Below are 16,657 nucleotides of genomic sequence, written 5' to 3' on the forward strand. Positions count from 1 at the left end.
CATATCAACAACTCACGTCTCCCTCTGCCTTGCCCTTCATCCCCTCATAGCCAGGCTCGTTGAACATGGGGTCCGGGATGAGGATGAGACTCTGTATGGACACCAGCACCTGCAGCAGTATCACCAGATCATACACTGTTCAGTAGACACAATCAGGACATAGGCGGCCATGGTAGACAATTACACCTGAGAATGTTTATTGTACATTTATTGTTCATTGTATGTAAAAGCGGATCTTGCTCCAGCTGGTGAACTACACTGCTATACAAGACTAACCTGGTATATGCTGGACTTGGAAGGGTTCCACTTCTCACTGGCATCACCGCCATGCCACGTACCCAGGAGACTCAGGCACACCTTGCCGTCAGAGTACAGGTTGGGGTTGAATCTGACACACAAAACACACCTTGCCGTCAGAGTACAGGTTGGCATTGAATCTGACACACAAAACACACCTTGTCGTCAGAGTACAGGTTTGGGTTGAATCTGACACACAAAACACACCTTGTCAGAGTACAGGTTGGGGTTGAATCTGACACACAAAACACACCTTGTCGTCAGAGTACAGGTTTGGGTTGAATCGATGACACACAAAACACACCAGAGTACAGGTTTGGGTTGAATCTGACAGGTTGGGGTTGAATCTGACACACAAAACACACCTTGTCAGAGTACAGGTTGGGGTTGAATCTGACACACAAAACACACCTTGTCGTCAGAGTACAGGTTGGGGTTGAATCTGACACACAAAACACACCTTTGTCAGAGTACAGGTTGGGGTTGAACCTGACACACAAAACACACCTTGTCGTCAGAGTACAGGTTGGGGTTGAATCTGACACACAAAACACACCTTGTCGTCAGAGTACACATTGGGGTTGAACCTGACACACAAAACACACCTTGTCGTCAGAGTACAGGTTGGGGTTGAACCTGACACACAAAACACACCTGGGCCCGGCTGTTCAAAACTCGGTTATCTTTAACCAGCCGTTAAGTACATTTAACCGACCATTAACTAATAACAGAGGGTTATCTTGTTGTTCAAAACTATGTTAACTTTAAACAGGTTGTTAACGTGACGTTAAGTTAACACACCTAAGGTTGGTTAACTCGCAAATGGCGTTCATGGCTAACACTGCTTTCATGAGGCCAGTTCAGCAAAGAAAGGATAGGGTGTATCGTGGACTGGACTTCGATACTGGAAATTATTCTGACCGAAGAGTTACATCTGAAACTGTAACTATGCACTTCATAGGAACTAACATACATGTTGTACAAGAACATGATGCCATACGTTTCATCTTTTAACACTTGTGTAAAGGTTTATATATGTTTTACTACACTAAATGTGTGAATTTCTTCTGTAAATATTATTCAAAACAAACACTTTCACAGAATCAAACACGCATACACCCTATACCCACGTATGATATGATATTGAACAAGGCTAAATGAAGATAATTAAATTAGTTTCATGAAAAAATATCCAAATGATTACATTATGATACTGAAAGTGTAATCGGTAGGGATATGGTGATTGTGTATACTCTTATTCTACCGACCTTCACCTCAGAGAAATTGCCAAATATGTACAACAATGTTGACGCATGACATCACTACCGTTGAGATTTCTTAAAAATGGCGGCTGACATGGGTTTTGCGAGGACCCTCCCCTTGATTCAGGGATCGTTTTTACATAAATATGAGATGTAAGTAATCAGAATGATTCTGACTATCTGTGTATTGTATCATGTTTTTATCGTTTTCATTTTAAGAAAGAGAAGAAGCGGCCAGAAATGCCGATTATTACCGTTTGTTCTGCGTGATTTTGCGTCAGTCATGGCGTCACGCTGCACAGAAACTTGACAGTTTTGTATAAACATATCGCATTCCTGTATTGTATTCATTCTTAATTTCCTATTTCTTGCTACTATGCTCTTTCCATGCAAATGGGTGTCTGAAAATTTGAGAAAATGCTACACAGTATAAAGTCTGAAATTTTCTTTGTTTACATTTTCAAACAGGTGTTGTCTTTTCGAGCACAGCATTTGTTTCCACCCCAATATCTTTCGTTTCAGTTTATCTAGACACTTGGTATTGGTGACAAAGACCAGTTGTAATTAGATTCTAAAATGTATGAGGAATTCAGTAGGGCTGGGACAAGTAGGAAAAAATGGAATCGAGTACCCGTATGTACTTACCCGAATCGGAAATCGAGTACCCAGAAATGTAAGAAATACATTCGGGTCAACCTCTGAATACTCAATCATGATTTGACAGAGACTATCATAGAAAACTTGAAAAAGTGGTAATAAGACAATAAAACTGACCTCAAGCTATTTAATTTACGTCTGTTTAACCAATATAGAGAGTTCATCTCAAATCTCAGTTCATCTCAAATCTAAAATAGACAAAATTGTTAACACTGCAAGTAAAAACACTGGAGTCAGATTTGAATGTTTATCATCAATATATGAGCGGCAAATCGTGAATCAAGCTGTCAAAATCATATCTGACTGTACTCACTACTTAAATTCGGAATACAACCTTCTCCTTCAGGTCGCCCGATACAAAGTTCCAATTGTGAAAACTAAGAGAGCCCGTACATCCTTTATTCCAAGTACCATATCTCTCTTAAACAAATGTGAAGATATCTAAATCAAGAATTTATGTAAATATGTTTGGTATCTCTCTAATGTGTCAGTAGCTCTGCTGATGTAACACAAATTCCTGAAAAGGCATTAAAGTATTATTCTATTCTTCTATTCTATTCTAACACCATTACTTACACTCCTCGTTATAACAACGAACGTTTCGTTCCTGCTGCTACTGTAACTTAACTACTCACTGCACATCGGACAGTACCAATGATGTAAAAACCCGAGAATTTCCGGGTTAGAATATTGATCTTCAGTAACCCATGCTTGTCTTAAGAGGCGACTAACGGGATCGGGTGGTCAGACTAAGCTGACTTGGCTGACACATGTCATCGCGTATCCACATCGATGCTCATGTTGTTGATCACTGGATTGTCTCGTCCAGACTTGATTATTTACAGACCCATGCCGCCATATAGCTGGAATATTGCTGAGTCGCGGCATAAAACTAAACTCACTCATTCAATGATGTAAATGTGTGTTACGTCAAAAACGAAAAGACAAGCTATTGTCTGCCCTTGTCATTATAGAGCTCTCTCCCTTTCCGGTACCCAATTCCTAGAAATAGGACTCGATTCCAGCTGTACCGACCCAGATTCGAGAGTACCCGTGAGTACCCGTCACAGCCTTAGAATTCAGTGATGCATTTGTATAAGCTGAATATGAAATATATGTGATGTAATTGGCGTCTCAATACCCGGCCTTAGCGAAGCGTTGTGAGTTGTGAGTGATATGCAGGCCTACTTAAGTAGTCACTTTGATTAAATGTTATATTTGAATATCGAAACCTTTTGTCTGGCGAACACAACACTATCTCTTGTCATTTTACCGCGATAATGTTTGGAATTTTAAACTTATTTTATAACAATATCTGAATGCTAATGTTATACACTGATGTATTTTATATAAGGAATACAATGGCACAATAGTATTTCTCTGCCGAATCGTTGCAGCGTTCTATAATACCCTCATGAAATTTAATACATGTTTTCCGTCCATGAAGACATTGAAAAGAACTATCTATGCATTTTCTATAGTCACTTGTGAATTGAACTAAATGGAGGTTCATCTGATCAATGAGTATCGAGGAAATTATGTTCATCTACTACAGAGTTCTATAATACACTTATGAAATGTTTTCCGACCTTGAAGTCATTAAAAAGAATTATGCATTTTCTGCAGTCACTTGTGAATTGAACTAAATGAAGGTTCATCTGATTAATGAGTATCGAGGAAATTATGTTCATCTATAAATTAGACACAGCTTCATGTTTTTCAAGACATCTTTCGAATATGTGTGTCTGTGAAGTAAGATTCAGATAATGGCGATATTGCACAGTTTTATTCATGAGATTCCTGTCAACAGTAAGGTCGAATAATAGATCGATTTTATTCAGCAGTGTTGGCCCTGGGGCCTATAGTACAATTACAGTTTGATTACTTTCACATGGTGCTAGTAACATATTAAGTTTCTATTGGCATTGAATGCATATTTCAGATAAAAGCTAATGGTATTATTGTCACAACATCTATATTGTTTGATGTTAAAGATTTGGCAATGTGTGTTCATACATTACAATTTTTGACAGACTTGGCAAATAATTAATAAATGATATTGATAGCATCTTAATGACTTGGCCATACAGTGATGACAATTTAAGGAGTGAAAAGTGAGCGATAGGTCTTGTGGAATTCAAAGATTTATTAAGACTGTAGCCGTCTAAGTGTAACTCCTGTGTAATATTTGTAAATATTCTATCCACTGAAAACATGCTTTTACTATTAATATTACATGTATTTTCATGGATTCATCATATTTAAAGTATAGCTGTGCTATAGTTTCTCATGAAAATGTCTTTTCTGTTGTCGGAATTGAAGTAAGTCCCACACAGAGCTGGGATCATATGTCTTTGAAATATATATGCAAGCGTCTGGAACCCTGTGTTTCCAATACAAGCGTTAAATGGCGCTTCGACATTCGCATGCCTATGATAAACTATAGAGTTGGTCTCAACCATTGACTGGATTACATTCTCATCGTCAGCAGAGAAATTACGACTTCTCTTTTTCCTTGGGGTGCAGGCGACATTTCACAATTCCATTTTTGGTAATCCGGAAGTAAACAGAAAACGGAATTGTGGGATATATGAAAGCTAACCAGTGATGTTAACCACACTACTAAACTTTGACAATGACGTTAGCTAACGGCATGACTAACCATGTTTTGAACAACGCATATTTAACGTTCGGTTACCTAACGGCTGGTTAAGGATTTAACCGGCCGTTAGGAGTTAACCGGCGGTTAAGAAAACCGAGTATTGAACAACCGGGCCCTGGTCGTCAGAGTACAGGTTTGGGTTGAATCTGACACACAAAACACACCTGGTCATCAGAGTACAGGTTGGGGTTGAATCTGACACACAAAACACACCTTGTCATCAGAGTACAGGTTGGGGTTGAACCTGACACACAAAACACACCTTGTCGTCAGAGTACAGGTTGGGGTTGAACCTGACACACAAAACACACCTTGTCATCAGAGTACAGGTTGGGGTTGAACCTGACACAAAACACACCTTGTCGTCAGAGTACAGGTTTTGGTTGAATCTGACACACAAAACACACCTTGTCATCAGAGTACAGGTTTGGGTTGAATCTGACACACAAAACACACCTTGTCGTCAGAGTACAGGTTGGGGTTGAATCTGACACAGAAAAACATCACCACTGAATTCAATGCTTAATCATGTAACCGGCTGTATGACTGACATGGATAGACTATCCTTCACCTCTGTAAGAGCACACGTGGAAGGACCCCATTTGCCATGGTCCTCCTAGTCCTCCTGTGGCTTGTATTCATGAACAACAGCCAGGACATGTATCTGTTGACCTTGTTTGTGACACCTTGCTTCTTATGCTGGTAATATCAATAAACCCTAAATACCTGACACTTCCTCCTCCCGTGGTGATGATCTTCACCAGTGGGGCACTGTTTGGGTAGCTGGCGGGGAAGTAAATGTCAAACGAAACAACCCAGACTGTAAGGTGTCCCAACAGGCCCTGTTACCAGGCTTTCGCATCACATCAATCGCTCCTCCTCCTGTGAAGAACACACACATTACCAATGGTGGAACATGCCCTGACACAACAATCACAGCTGTCTTACTGTTCAATGTGGTAGAAACAAGCCATATACATGAACCAAAGGACTATGATCCCTTTGTCTAGGAGACAAGTGACATGAAACATTAACAATAAATGCTTCTGTTTTGCTTTAATTCTTTGTTTCATTTGAAAACATCTTTTACTTACATGAAGGGTCTGACAGAACCCATGAGAGGTTTCTGAAAAGTTCTAAGCCAGCCTGTCATGGACTGCACAATCTGATGGTTATTGTATTTCCACAATCCAATCTGAGGTCCTGACACTGATGTTGGAGTACATGGATCCTGCTGGTTAAGCAGGATTCCTCCTGGCGCAGGAATAATGTCACCATCACTTGCATATTACTTGCCACATACTTCCCTCCTGAACTCATCACTAAACACTGGCATTATCCCTGACACCATTTCTGCATGGATTCCTGTTGGAGTTAACTTTTTCAGTTGGTAGCCATTCTCTTAGCATAAAAAGTACTACAAGTAAATGAGTGTCACCAACTTGGCTAGGCTCAGAACTTTTGAACCTCTCCTTATAACAGGGAAACTGATTCAAGAGTTAGGAAAGCATGACCATCACTAATGATTTAGAACCATGACACCAACAGTCATAGCAGAGATACATTTGTTAGTATCTGGCATGTTTCCTTGATCTTATTTGCCAATTTTGTTCTTATATTTACCAATGATCATATTACCTGAACAACAAAGATGGCGCATTGGGGTGAACAGGCAGGTTCTGGCACAGCTGCTTCATTTCCTTCATCAGAGTCTTCACCTTGGGGGACCTGCAGACAGAATACAGCAGCAGTGTCTTAGTGTACCTACCAGACAGCAGCAGTGTCTTAGTGTACCCAGCACACAGTAGCAGTGTCTTAGTGTACCCAGCACACAGCAGCAGTGTCTCCAGTGTACCCAGCACACAGCAGCAGTGTCTTAGTGTACCCAGCACACAGCAGCAGTGTCTTAGTGTACAGCAGCACACAGCAGCAGTGTCTTAGTGTACCAGCACACAGCAGCAGTGTCTTAGTGTACCTAGCACACAGCAGCAGTGTCTTAGTGTACCCAGCACACAGCAGCAGTGTCTTAGTGTACCCAGCACACAGCAGCCGTGTCTTAGTGTACCCAGCACACAGTAGCAGTGTCTTAGTGTACCCAGCACACAGTAGCAGTGTCTTAGTGTACCCAGCACACAGTAGCAGTGTCTTAGTGTACCCAGCACACAGTAGCAGTGTCTTAGTGTACCCAGCACACAGTAGCAGTGTCTTAGTGTACCCAGCACACAGCAGCAGTGTCTTAGTGTACCCAGCACACAGCAGCAGTGTCTTAGTGTACCCAGCACACAGCAGCAGTGTCTTAGTGTACTTGACACACAGCAGCAGCAGTGTCTTAGTGTACCCAGCACACAGCAGCAGTGTCTTAAGAGTACCCACCTATTCTATGTGACCAAACCTGCATAACCTGGTCTGGTCTGGGACCTGTACATTATGCACAGCATTTTTGAAATATAGCGATGCATACAAACTTCATGGATAACAACTACTTGTTTATTGCACAGAGCGGCGTTTTAGTGTAGATTCTTCATTGTTGTCTACCCAACTCCTAGAATGCTGATATAGCACTGTGAAATATGTAATGCACCTACCTTGGATCAAGACTCTGCAAATTACTCAGGTAGCTGTGACTTTTCCTGAAAAATATCAATACATGTACATAAAATTTATACAAAAAACCCTTTATAATCACAGTCCATTTGAATTCACACATAATGCGAGTGAGTCCAGTTTTCTGTGTCCAGCCTTCATTAGGCTGTGATAACCTACATCCTTGCAAGACATTCATCAAACATGTGGGTACAAAGTTTACTGTAAGTTTGCCATGTGGGATGCAACCTTCACTATTGTTCATGAGAGGTATCACAAAATAGACAGTGTTACTGTCCGAGTTGGATCTTCTCGTGTTATTGGTATGCCTGTGGTGTGTAGATGTGTTGAATTTAGTGACCTCTGCCGCATTTCACAAAGTGATTGTAACTTAGAGAGTTCAACATGCATTTATGATTTATTTTATGTATGCGCTACAATTCATATGTGAAACTGGAACCTGTAGGTATGAAGTGTGAAGTGTTACCTGTATGTCTGCTGTGAGGAAGCGATAGCCCATCATACAGCGGGTGTAGACCTCCAGCACCTTGTCCTGGTCTACAGCCACACCATCCAGCTCCTTCATCACACTCAGCTCATCCGAGTCGGCCATATCGTCCGACTTTCTCTCCTCATGTAGCTGACGTAACTGGAAGTATGCATTGCCACAGTACTGCATATCACAGTGATGACAGAATACATATGATTGACAGCTAAAACCAAACAATGTACTGGTTGTAGGAGGGGATGTGTACCTGCTGTAGGAGGGGATGTGTACCTGCTGTAGGAGGGGATGTGTACCTGCTGTAGGAGGGGATGTGTACCTGCTGTAGGAGGGGATGTGTACCTGCTGTAGGAGAGGGGATGTGTACCTATGGGAGGGATGTGTACCATATAGGAGGGAGCTGTAGGAGAGGATGTGTACCAGCTGTAGGAGAGGGATGTGTACCAGCTGTAGGGGGATGTGTACCAGCTATAGGAGGGATGTGTACCTGCTGTAGGAGGGATGTGTACCCACTGTAGGAGGGGATGTGTACCTGCTGTAGGAGGGATGTGTACCTGCTGTAGGAGGGATGTGTAACCAGCTGTAGGAGGGGATGTGTACCTGCTGTAAAGGGGATGTGTACCTGGCTGTAGGAGGGATGTGTATGTATTAGGAGGGATGTGTACCCTTCTATAGGAGGATGTGTACCAGCTGTAGGGAGGGATGTGTACCCAGGCTGTAGGAGGGATGTGTACCTGCTGTAGGAGGGATGTGTACCTGCTGTAGAGAGGGATGTGTAACCGCTGTAGGAGGGATGTGTACCTGCTGTAGAGGGATGTGGGCTGTAGGAGGATGTTACCAGCTGTAGGAGGGATGTGTACCTGCTGTAGGAGGGATGTGTACCTGCTGTAGGAGGGGATGTGTACCTGCTGTAGGAGGGGATGTGTACCTGCTGTAGGAGGGGATGTGTACCTGCTGTAGGAGGGGATGTGTACCTGCTGTAGGAGGGATGTGTACCTGCTGTAGGGGGATGTGTACCTGCAGGGGGATGTGTACCTGCTGTAGGAGGGGATGAGGGATGTGTACCTGCTGTAGGGATGGACCTGCTGTGATGTACCTGCTGTAGGAGGGATGTGTACCCTGCTGTAGATGTGTAAGAGGGATGTGTACCTGCTGTAGGAGGATGTGTACCTGCTGTAGGAGGGGATGTGTACCTGCTGTAGGGGGGGATGTGTACCAGCTGTAGGGGGATGTGTACCTGCTGTAGGGAGGGATGTGTACCAGCTGTAGGAGGGATGTGTACCACCTGCTGTGCTGTAGACGGGAGGATGAGTACCTGCTGTAGGGGATGTGTACCTGCTGTAGGAGGGATGTGTACCTGCTGTAGGAGGGATGTGTGCACCTGCTGTAGGGGGGGGATATGTACCTGCTGTAGGATGTGTACCTGGGGATGTGTACCTGCTGTAGGGGATGTGTGTACCTGCTGTAGGGGGGATGTGTACCTGCTGTAGGGATGTGTACCTGTGTGTGTGTACCTGCTGTAGGGGGATGTGTACCTGCTGTAGGGGGATGTGTACCTGCTGTAGAGGGATATGGACATGGGGGGATGTGTGTACCTGCTGTAGGGGGGGATGTGTACCTGCTGTAGGAGGGATGAGGGGGGATGTGTACCTGCTGTAGGGGGATGTGTACCTGCTGTAGGAGGGATGTGTACCTGCTGTAGAAAGAGGATGTGTACCTGCTGTAGGAGGGATGTGTACCTGCTGTAGGGGAGGGATGTGTACCTGCTGTAGGGACAGGATGTAGTGGACACCAGCTGTAGGGGGATGTGTACCTGCTGTAGGGATGGGATGTGTACCAGCTGTAGAGGGGGATGCTGTGTACCTGCTGTGTAGAATGGGATGAGGGACGGGATGAGTACCTGCTGTAGGAGGGATGTGTACCACCTGCTGTAGGAGGGATGTGTACCTGTTGTAGGAGGGGGATGTGTACCTGCTGTAGGGGATATGTACCTGCTGTAGGGGGATGTGTACCTGCTGTAGGGGGATGTGTACCTGCTGTAGGGGGTGTGTACCTGCTGTAGGGGGATGTGTACCTGCTGTAGGAGGGTGTGTGTACCTGCTGTAGGGGGATGTGTACCTGCTGTAGGGGGATGTGTACCTGCTGTAGGGGGGATGTGTACCTGCTGTAGGGGGATGTGTACCTGCTGTAAGAGGGATGTGTACCTGCTGTAGGAGGGATGTGTACCAGCTGTAGGAGGATGTGTACCTGGTGTAGGAGGATGTGTACCTGCTGTAGGGGGATGTGTACCTGCTGTAAGAGGGGATGTGTACCTGCTGGAGGAGGGATGTGTACCTGCTGTAGGAGGGATGTGTACCTGTTGTAGGAGGGGATGTGTACCTGCTGTAGGAGGGGATGTGTACCTGCTGTAGGAGGGGATGTGTACCTGCTGTAGGAGGGGATGTGTACCTGCTGTAGGAGGGGATGTGTACCTGTTGTATGAGTTGCTGGAACTGCTGGAGACTGTCCTCCTCTTCAGACAGACCCTTGGAGCTGATGACAGAGAGGGCCTTGTCCAGGTTACTGGCATCAAAGTCAGCATCAGTTGCCACATTTACCAGGAAGTTGTCATTTGAGGCCGGCACCTCACGGGCAATTCTAAGTAGGATTGTTGTAATTTGCAACAGTAGCTGTTGTGGACTGAAGTTGTATCTAAAACAAAGCAGGATCAAGACTGAAGTTGTATCTAAAACAAGGCAGGATCAAGACTGAAGTTGTATCTAAAACAAGGCAGGATCAAGACTGAAGTTGTATCTAAAACAAGGCAGGATCAAGACTGAAGTTGTATCTAAAACAAGGCAGGATCAAGACTGAAGTTGTATCTAAAACAAGGAAGGATCAAGACTGAAGTTGTATCTAAAACAAATCAGGATCAAGACTGAAGTTGTATCTAAAACAAAGCAGGATCAAGACTGAAGTTGTATCTAAAACAAAGCAGGATCAAGACTGAAGTTGTATCTAAAACAAAGCAGGATCAAGACTGAAGTTGTATCTAAAACAAAGCAGGATCAAGACTGAAGTTGTATCTAAAACAAGGCAGGATCAAGACTGAAGTTGTATCTAAAACAGGGCAGGAGCAAGACTGAAGTTGTATCTAAAACAAAGCAGGATCAAGACTGAAGTTGTATCTAAAACATAGCAGGATCAAGACTGAAGTTGTATCTAAAACAAGGCAGGATCAAGACTGAAGTTGTATCTAAAACAAGGCAGGATCAAGACTGAAGTTGTATCTAAAACATAGCAGGATCAAGCAGAAACTGGGTGAGTATGGTTGAGTATTACAGGACAAAAATGAACAAGTAATGAAATACATGCCGTACAGACCTCAAGTTTCTTTACTTGTTGCCTTATTCCAACTACTTAATGTCAACAAATGAACCTGTGCTTGACAGTTGCATGTTATGGGCACCATGTGACGTTGTCGAGGTAAAATCTCAAGAATCACTGAGTCTGACCAGCTGCACTACCTCTGTCACCCTACAAGCGATACAGTGTCTACCTATTCTACTACCTACTGGTACAGTCCCACTGAATTCCACTGTATTATAGTATTAATTCATGCAATCGACACATAGTAAAATTACGAACTGAGTGAGTTCACTGGAGTATGAAGCTTGACAGAGTGAGGACCAAACTGTATGGATGTGGGAGGTGTGGAGATTACATGTGTTATTCATCACTGATCATCTGCCTGATCATTGGAAGGTTACTATACAGATGTGTCCAACAGACTGTGGTAGACTGTCACATATGCATTTCCTCATTACAACCAGTCAAAGGAATGATATTCTTCAAAGGACATCAAACTAACTTATCCCAATTTATGCCAACATGCAAAGTTCAAGATGAAATAAATGATCACAACAACACTTCTGTATTTATTCAAGCTTGGGAATTCCAGGAAGTTCCCCCAAGAATTTGAAAGTAGTCTTATTTCATTTAAAAAAAAAGTCTTGTGAATAATGTGTGAAAATCAAAATGTGTCGATTCATATAAATGTCAGTTCATGGTCATGTGACCAGCCTCTGATCCACTGGAAAAGCTGTATACCGTGCTAATTTGACATTATAAATGTATTATAGCATACAGGTGTATGTCTCAACACTTCATTGTTCTGATGTAAATGACAAACAACAGTGAGATGAAGATTTCAGGACTTACTTCTCAAAATCTTTCACCTTGTAATCCTTCGCTTTGGCTCCACACAGAGATTCTAAAAACCCACAGATCTGAAAACAAGTACACAGTACCCATTTGAGCTAGGCCTGGAAATCTGTAAGACATTGAATGGTTTAAAAAAAATTTTAAATGAGCATATCCCTTCATCATTGACAACTCTTTTTAACTTCAACAGAAATGTAAACAGATTTATGAGAGTTATAGCCATCACTACACTACCGGTTAGATCATGAAGGATTTGTATCCCTTGCAGAGAAGTTTAACACTCTTATCACTTCACTAGCACAAATACATCACCAATACACCAACAGACACATAACAAAACACAGCAAGGAGGCCTGAAGTAGTAAACAGTTCCCCTTGCTATCTGGTTCAAAGTGTAAGAAAGTAAGCATTAAAACATTCATATCCGTCTGTGACCATATTTTGTCCTCCACTTTCATTCGAGATGAGATCCACCCACTGACCACTGATGCTGATCTCTTGGCTAGTGGTTGTCGTGTGAAGCACCTGGCCACCTCCTCAGCTCTCGTCAATAGGTCAATAAACTCCAGAGTCTGGTTAGCCTGGGGAAAAAGATCACCGTTGATTCTGATTCGTCAATCAAAGTCACAATAACCAGTTCTGATTGAAACACCTGCATCAGTGCTCAAACTAATATCTGAAGGACAGTGCATCTGTTTCAGTCACCTTTTGAAACATTACAATATTACAAGTCAAGAGTTCCGGTGTGTACGCTATTCAAGGTATGTGTGCCAGAACTGACAGAACTGACTGTAACAGAAAGTCGTGACATATTTTGTTTTATATGTTGGCTGTGCTCAGACCAATGTAAAGGTTAAAGAAGAACATACTGTGTTTTCAGTGTAGAGGTGTGTTATATAAACATATAGTTTGGCATGAAATGCATGTGGACCCGGTTTTTTGTAAATATCTCTTCATCCAATGACCCAATCAATCTCAAACTGTGCAAGTGGATGTTTTGTCAGACAACCTAATCACATTGTAAATAAAAAATAAACAGTAGAACGCATAATCTGACGTTGACCTTTATGACCTTAACACTGCAGCTGTTACAGGTCATTGGCTCCCTCCCTCTGCAAGCAGTTTATGCGTTCTGCTATTTATTTTGTTGACAGTTACATACACAGATTCTTTAATACAAATGCATAAAATCGGTGATTTACAATGTGATTAGGTTGTCTGATAAAACATCCACTTGCACAGTTTGAGATTGATTGGGTCATTGGATGAAGAGATATTTACAAAAAACCGGGTCCACATGCATTTCATGCCAAACTATAGTATGAACTAAAATATCTTGGGGTTGGACATCTACAAGACAAACAAAGATGATATGTTTCATACCATGGCCATGAAGCCTTTCCCCACATGTTCCTCGTTCTTCAGGAAGTGTTCTTTGTCCATCTTCTCCTGCATCGACAGAGCATTCCACTCATGCTCTGAAATATGGTCAATGACCCTCCATTATAACATTCACATTTTGATAAATGAAACAATCTGTGAAGATAACAGAGGTCAGCTATAAATGTCCATGTCACAATGGTAGGGGCTTTCACAGCTGTCAGCCATATCACATACTCTGGGCGTATTGCTTGTATCTCATCTCCCATTATCACATACCCTGGGTGTAGTCCTTGTATCTCATCCCTCATTCTCACATACCCTGAGTGTATTGTTTATATCTCATATCTCCAATTATCACATACCCTGGGTGTATTGCTTGTATCTCATCTCCCATTATCACATACCCTGAGTGTATTGCTTATATCTCATCCCTCATTATCACATACCCTGGGTGTATTGCTTGTAACTCATCTCCCATTATCACATACCGTGGGTGTATTGCTTGTATCTCATCTCATATTATCACATACTCTGAGTGTATTGTTTATATCTCATATCTCCCATTATCACATACCCTGGGTGTATTGCTTGTATCTCATCTCATATTATCACATACCCTGAGTGTATTGTTTATATCTCATATCTCCCATTATCACATACCCTGAGTGTATTGCTTGTATCATATCTCCCATTATCACATACGCTGAGTGTATTGCTTATACCTCATCCCTCATTATCACATACCCTGGGTGTATTGCTTGTATCTCATCTCCCATTATCACATACCGTGGGTGTATTGCTTGTATCTCATAACTCATTATCACATACCCTGGGTGTATTGCTTGTATCTCATCTCCCATTATCACATACCCTGGGTGTATTGCTTGTATCTCATCCTCATTATCACATACCCTGGGTGTATTGCTTGTATCTCATCTCCAATTATCACATACACTGAGTGTATTGCTTGTATCTCATCCCTCATTAATATACCCTGAGTGTATTGCTTGTATCTCATTTCCCATTATCATATACCCTGGGTGTATTGCTTGTATCTCATCCCTCATTATTACATACCCTGGGTGTATAGCTTGTATCTCATCTCCAATTATCACATACACTGAGTGTATTGCTTGTATCTCATCCCTCATTATCACATACCCTGGGTGTATTGCTTGTATCTAACCTCCCATTATCACATACACTGAGTGTATTGCTTATATCTCATCCCTCATTATCACATACCCTGGGTGTATTGCTTGTATCTCATCTCCAATTATCACATACACTGAGTGTATTGCTTGTATCTCATCCCTCATTAATATACCCTGAGTGTATTGCTTGTATCTCATTTCCCATTATCATATACCCTGGGTGTATTGCTTGTATCTCATCCCTCATTATCACATACCCTGGGTGTATAGTTTGTATCTCATCTCCAATTATCACATACACTGAGTGTATTGCTTGCATCTCATCCCTCATTAATATACCCTGAGTGTATTGCTTATATCTCATCCCTCATTATCACATACCCTGAGTGTATTGCTTGTATCTCATTTCCCATTATCATATATATACCCTAGCCTTGTATTCATCTTGTATCTCATCCCTCATTATCACATACCCTGGGTGTATAGCTTGTATCTCATCTCCAATTATCACATACACTGAGTGTATTGCTTATATCTCATCCCTCATTATCACATACCCTGGGTGTATTGCTTGTATCTCATCTCCCATTATCACATACACTGAGTGTATTGTATATCTCATCCCTCATTATCACATACCCTGGGTGATTATTGCTTGTATCTCATCTCCCATTATCACATACCCTGGGTGTATTCCTTGTATCTCATCCCTCGTTATCACATACCCTGGGTGTATGGCTTATATCTCATCTCCCATTATCACATACCCTGGGTGTAGTCCTTGTATCTCATCCCTCATTCTCACAAACCCTGGGTGTATTACTTGTATCTCATCCCTCATTATCACTTACACTGAGTGTATTGCTTGTATCTCATCCCTCATTATCACATACCCTGGGTGTACTGCTCTTATCTCATCCCTCATTATCACATATCCTGGGTGTATTGCTTATATCTCATCTCCCATTATCACATACCGTGGGTGTATTGCTTATATCTCATCCCTCATTATCACATACCCTGAGTGTATTGCTTGTATCTCATCTCCCATTATCACATACCGTGGGTGTATTGCTTATATCTCATCCCTCATTATCACATATCCTGGGTGTATTGCTTGTATCTCATCTCCCATTATCACATACCCTGGATGTATTGCTTGTATCTCACCTCCCATTATCACATACCCTGAGTGTATTGTTTATATCTCATATCTCCCATTATCACATATCCTGGGTGTATTGCTTGTATCTCATCTCCCATTATCACATACCCTGAGGTGTATTGCTTATATCTCATCTCCCATTATCACATATCCTGGGTGTATTGCTTGTATCTCATCTCCCATTATCACATACCCTGGATTGTATTGCTTGTATCTCATCCCTCATTCTCACTTACACTGGGTGTATTGCTAGGACCTCATGTCCCATTCTCTCATACAGGGTGTATTGCTACAATCGTATCAACATACAATATTTCTACTCATGTCAACGTTACATTCAAATGCCTATTCACCTGTCATTTATATTTTTCACATAAATACCATTCTGTTTGGCCACTTCTATCTTCTTGATGTTGGCAAGTCTGGAGAGACTGTCATGCAGCATGTACAGCAGCGTGTCAGAATGGCTCCCAGGAAATTCTGGGAACAGCAGGCAGCAGATCATGGAACATGTGAGACTTATCCACTACATACATCTTAGCTCTCAAAGATCTAATCAAAGGATATCCCATTACTGGTCATATTAAAATGACCTTTAGCAAAATTTGACAGACCAAAGGGATGGCAAACATAAGTTTCCACATTAGCAAATCATCTTCCTTAAGCAATACAACACTAGTTTCAAACTGGTGATTTCCGTTTCAGACTAAACTCTGGACAAAAATTTTGTAAAACTCTCAACTCAATATCTGAAAAACTGAACACGAAAAAATTCTGGAATGTGTA

The 16,657-nt window shown here is 42.1% G+C and overlaps 1 protein-coding gene across 3 annotated transcripts; it reads right to left on the reverse strand.

Annotated features, from left to right (window-relative positions):
* Positions 1-277: 277 nt before the first annotated feature.
* On the reverse strand, positions 278-16,334 carry LOC124253229 (ubiquitin conjugation factor E4 B-like). Of its 3 annotated transcripts, none has more exons than XM_046686954.1 (10): positions 16,253-16,334; positions 13,553-13,647; positions 12,652-12,750; positions 12,167-12,234; positions 10,438-10,657; positions 7,948-8,110; positions 7,464-7,506; positions 6,517-6,606; positions 5,605-5,760; positions 278-388 (listed from the first exon to the last, which is right to left on the reverse strand). In XM_046686954.1, the coding sequence occupies exons 1-9, from the start codon at positions 16,314-16,316 to the stop codon at positions 5,745-5,747; spliced, it is 858 nt and encodes a 285-aa protein (XP_046542910.1). In that variant the 5' UTR covers positions 16,317-16,334; the 3' UTR covers positions 278-388; positions 5,605-5,744. The 3 variants fall into 3 exon arrangements, with proteins under 3 accessions (XP_046542910.1, XP_046542909.1, XP_046542911.1); XM_046686953.1 differs by lacking the exon at positions 278-388 and adding an exon at positions 5,048-5,073; XM_046686955.1 differs by lacking the exon at positions 278-388 and adding an exon at positions 5,340-5,365.
* Positions 16,335-16,657: the final 323 nt, after the last annotated feature.

The sequence above is a fragment of the Haliotis rubra genome, unplaced genomic scaffold (genome assembly GCF_003918875.1).
Source record: "Haliotis rubra isolate DU_JTF1 unplaced genomic scaffold, ASM391887v1 Scf536, whole genome shotgun sequence".
NCBI lineage: Eukaryota > Metazoa > Mollusca > Gastropoda > Lepetellida > Haliotidae > Haliotis > Haliotis rubra.

Coding starts and splice junctions, on each gene's coding strand:
- LOC124253229 (XM_046686954.1), bottom strand. CDS start 16,316: ATGCTGCATGACAGTCTCTCCAGACTTGCCAACATCAAGAAGATAGAA. Junction 12,235..12,651: donor CCAAGAGATCAGCATCAGTG/GTCAGTGGGTGG, acceptor ACTTGTTTTCAG/ATCTGTGGGTTTTTAGAATC. Junction 6,607..7,463: donor TTGCAGAGTCTTGATCCAAG/GTAGGTGCATTA, acceptor TTCTGTCTGCAG/GTCCCCCAAGGTGAAGACTC.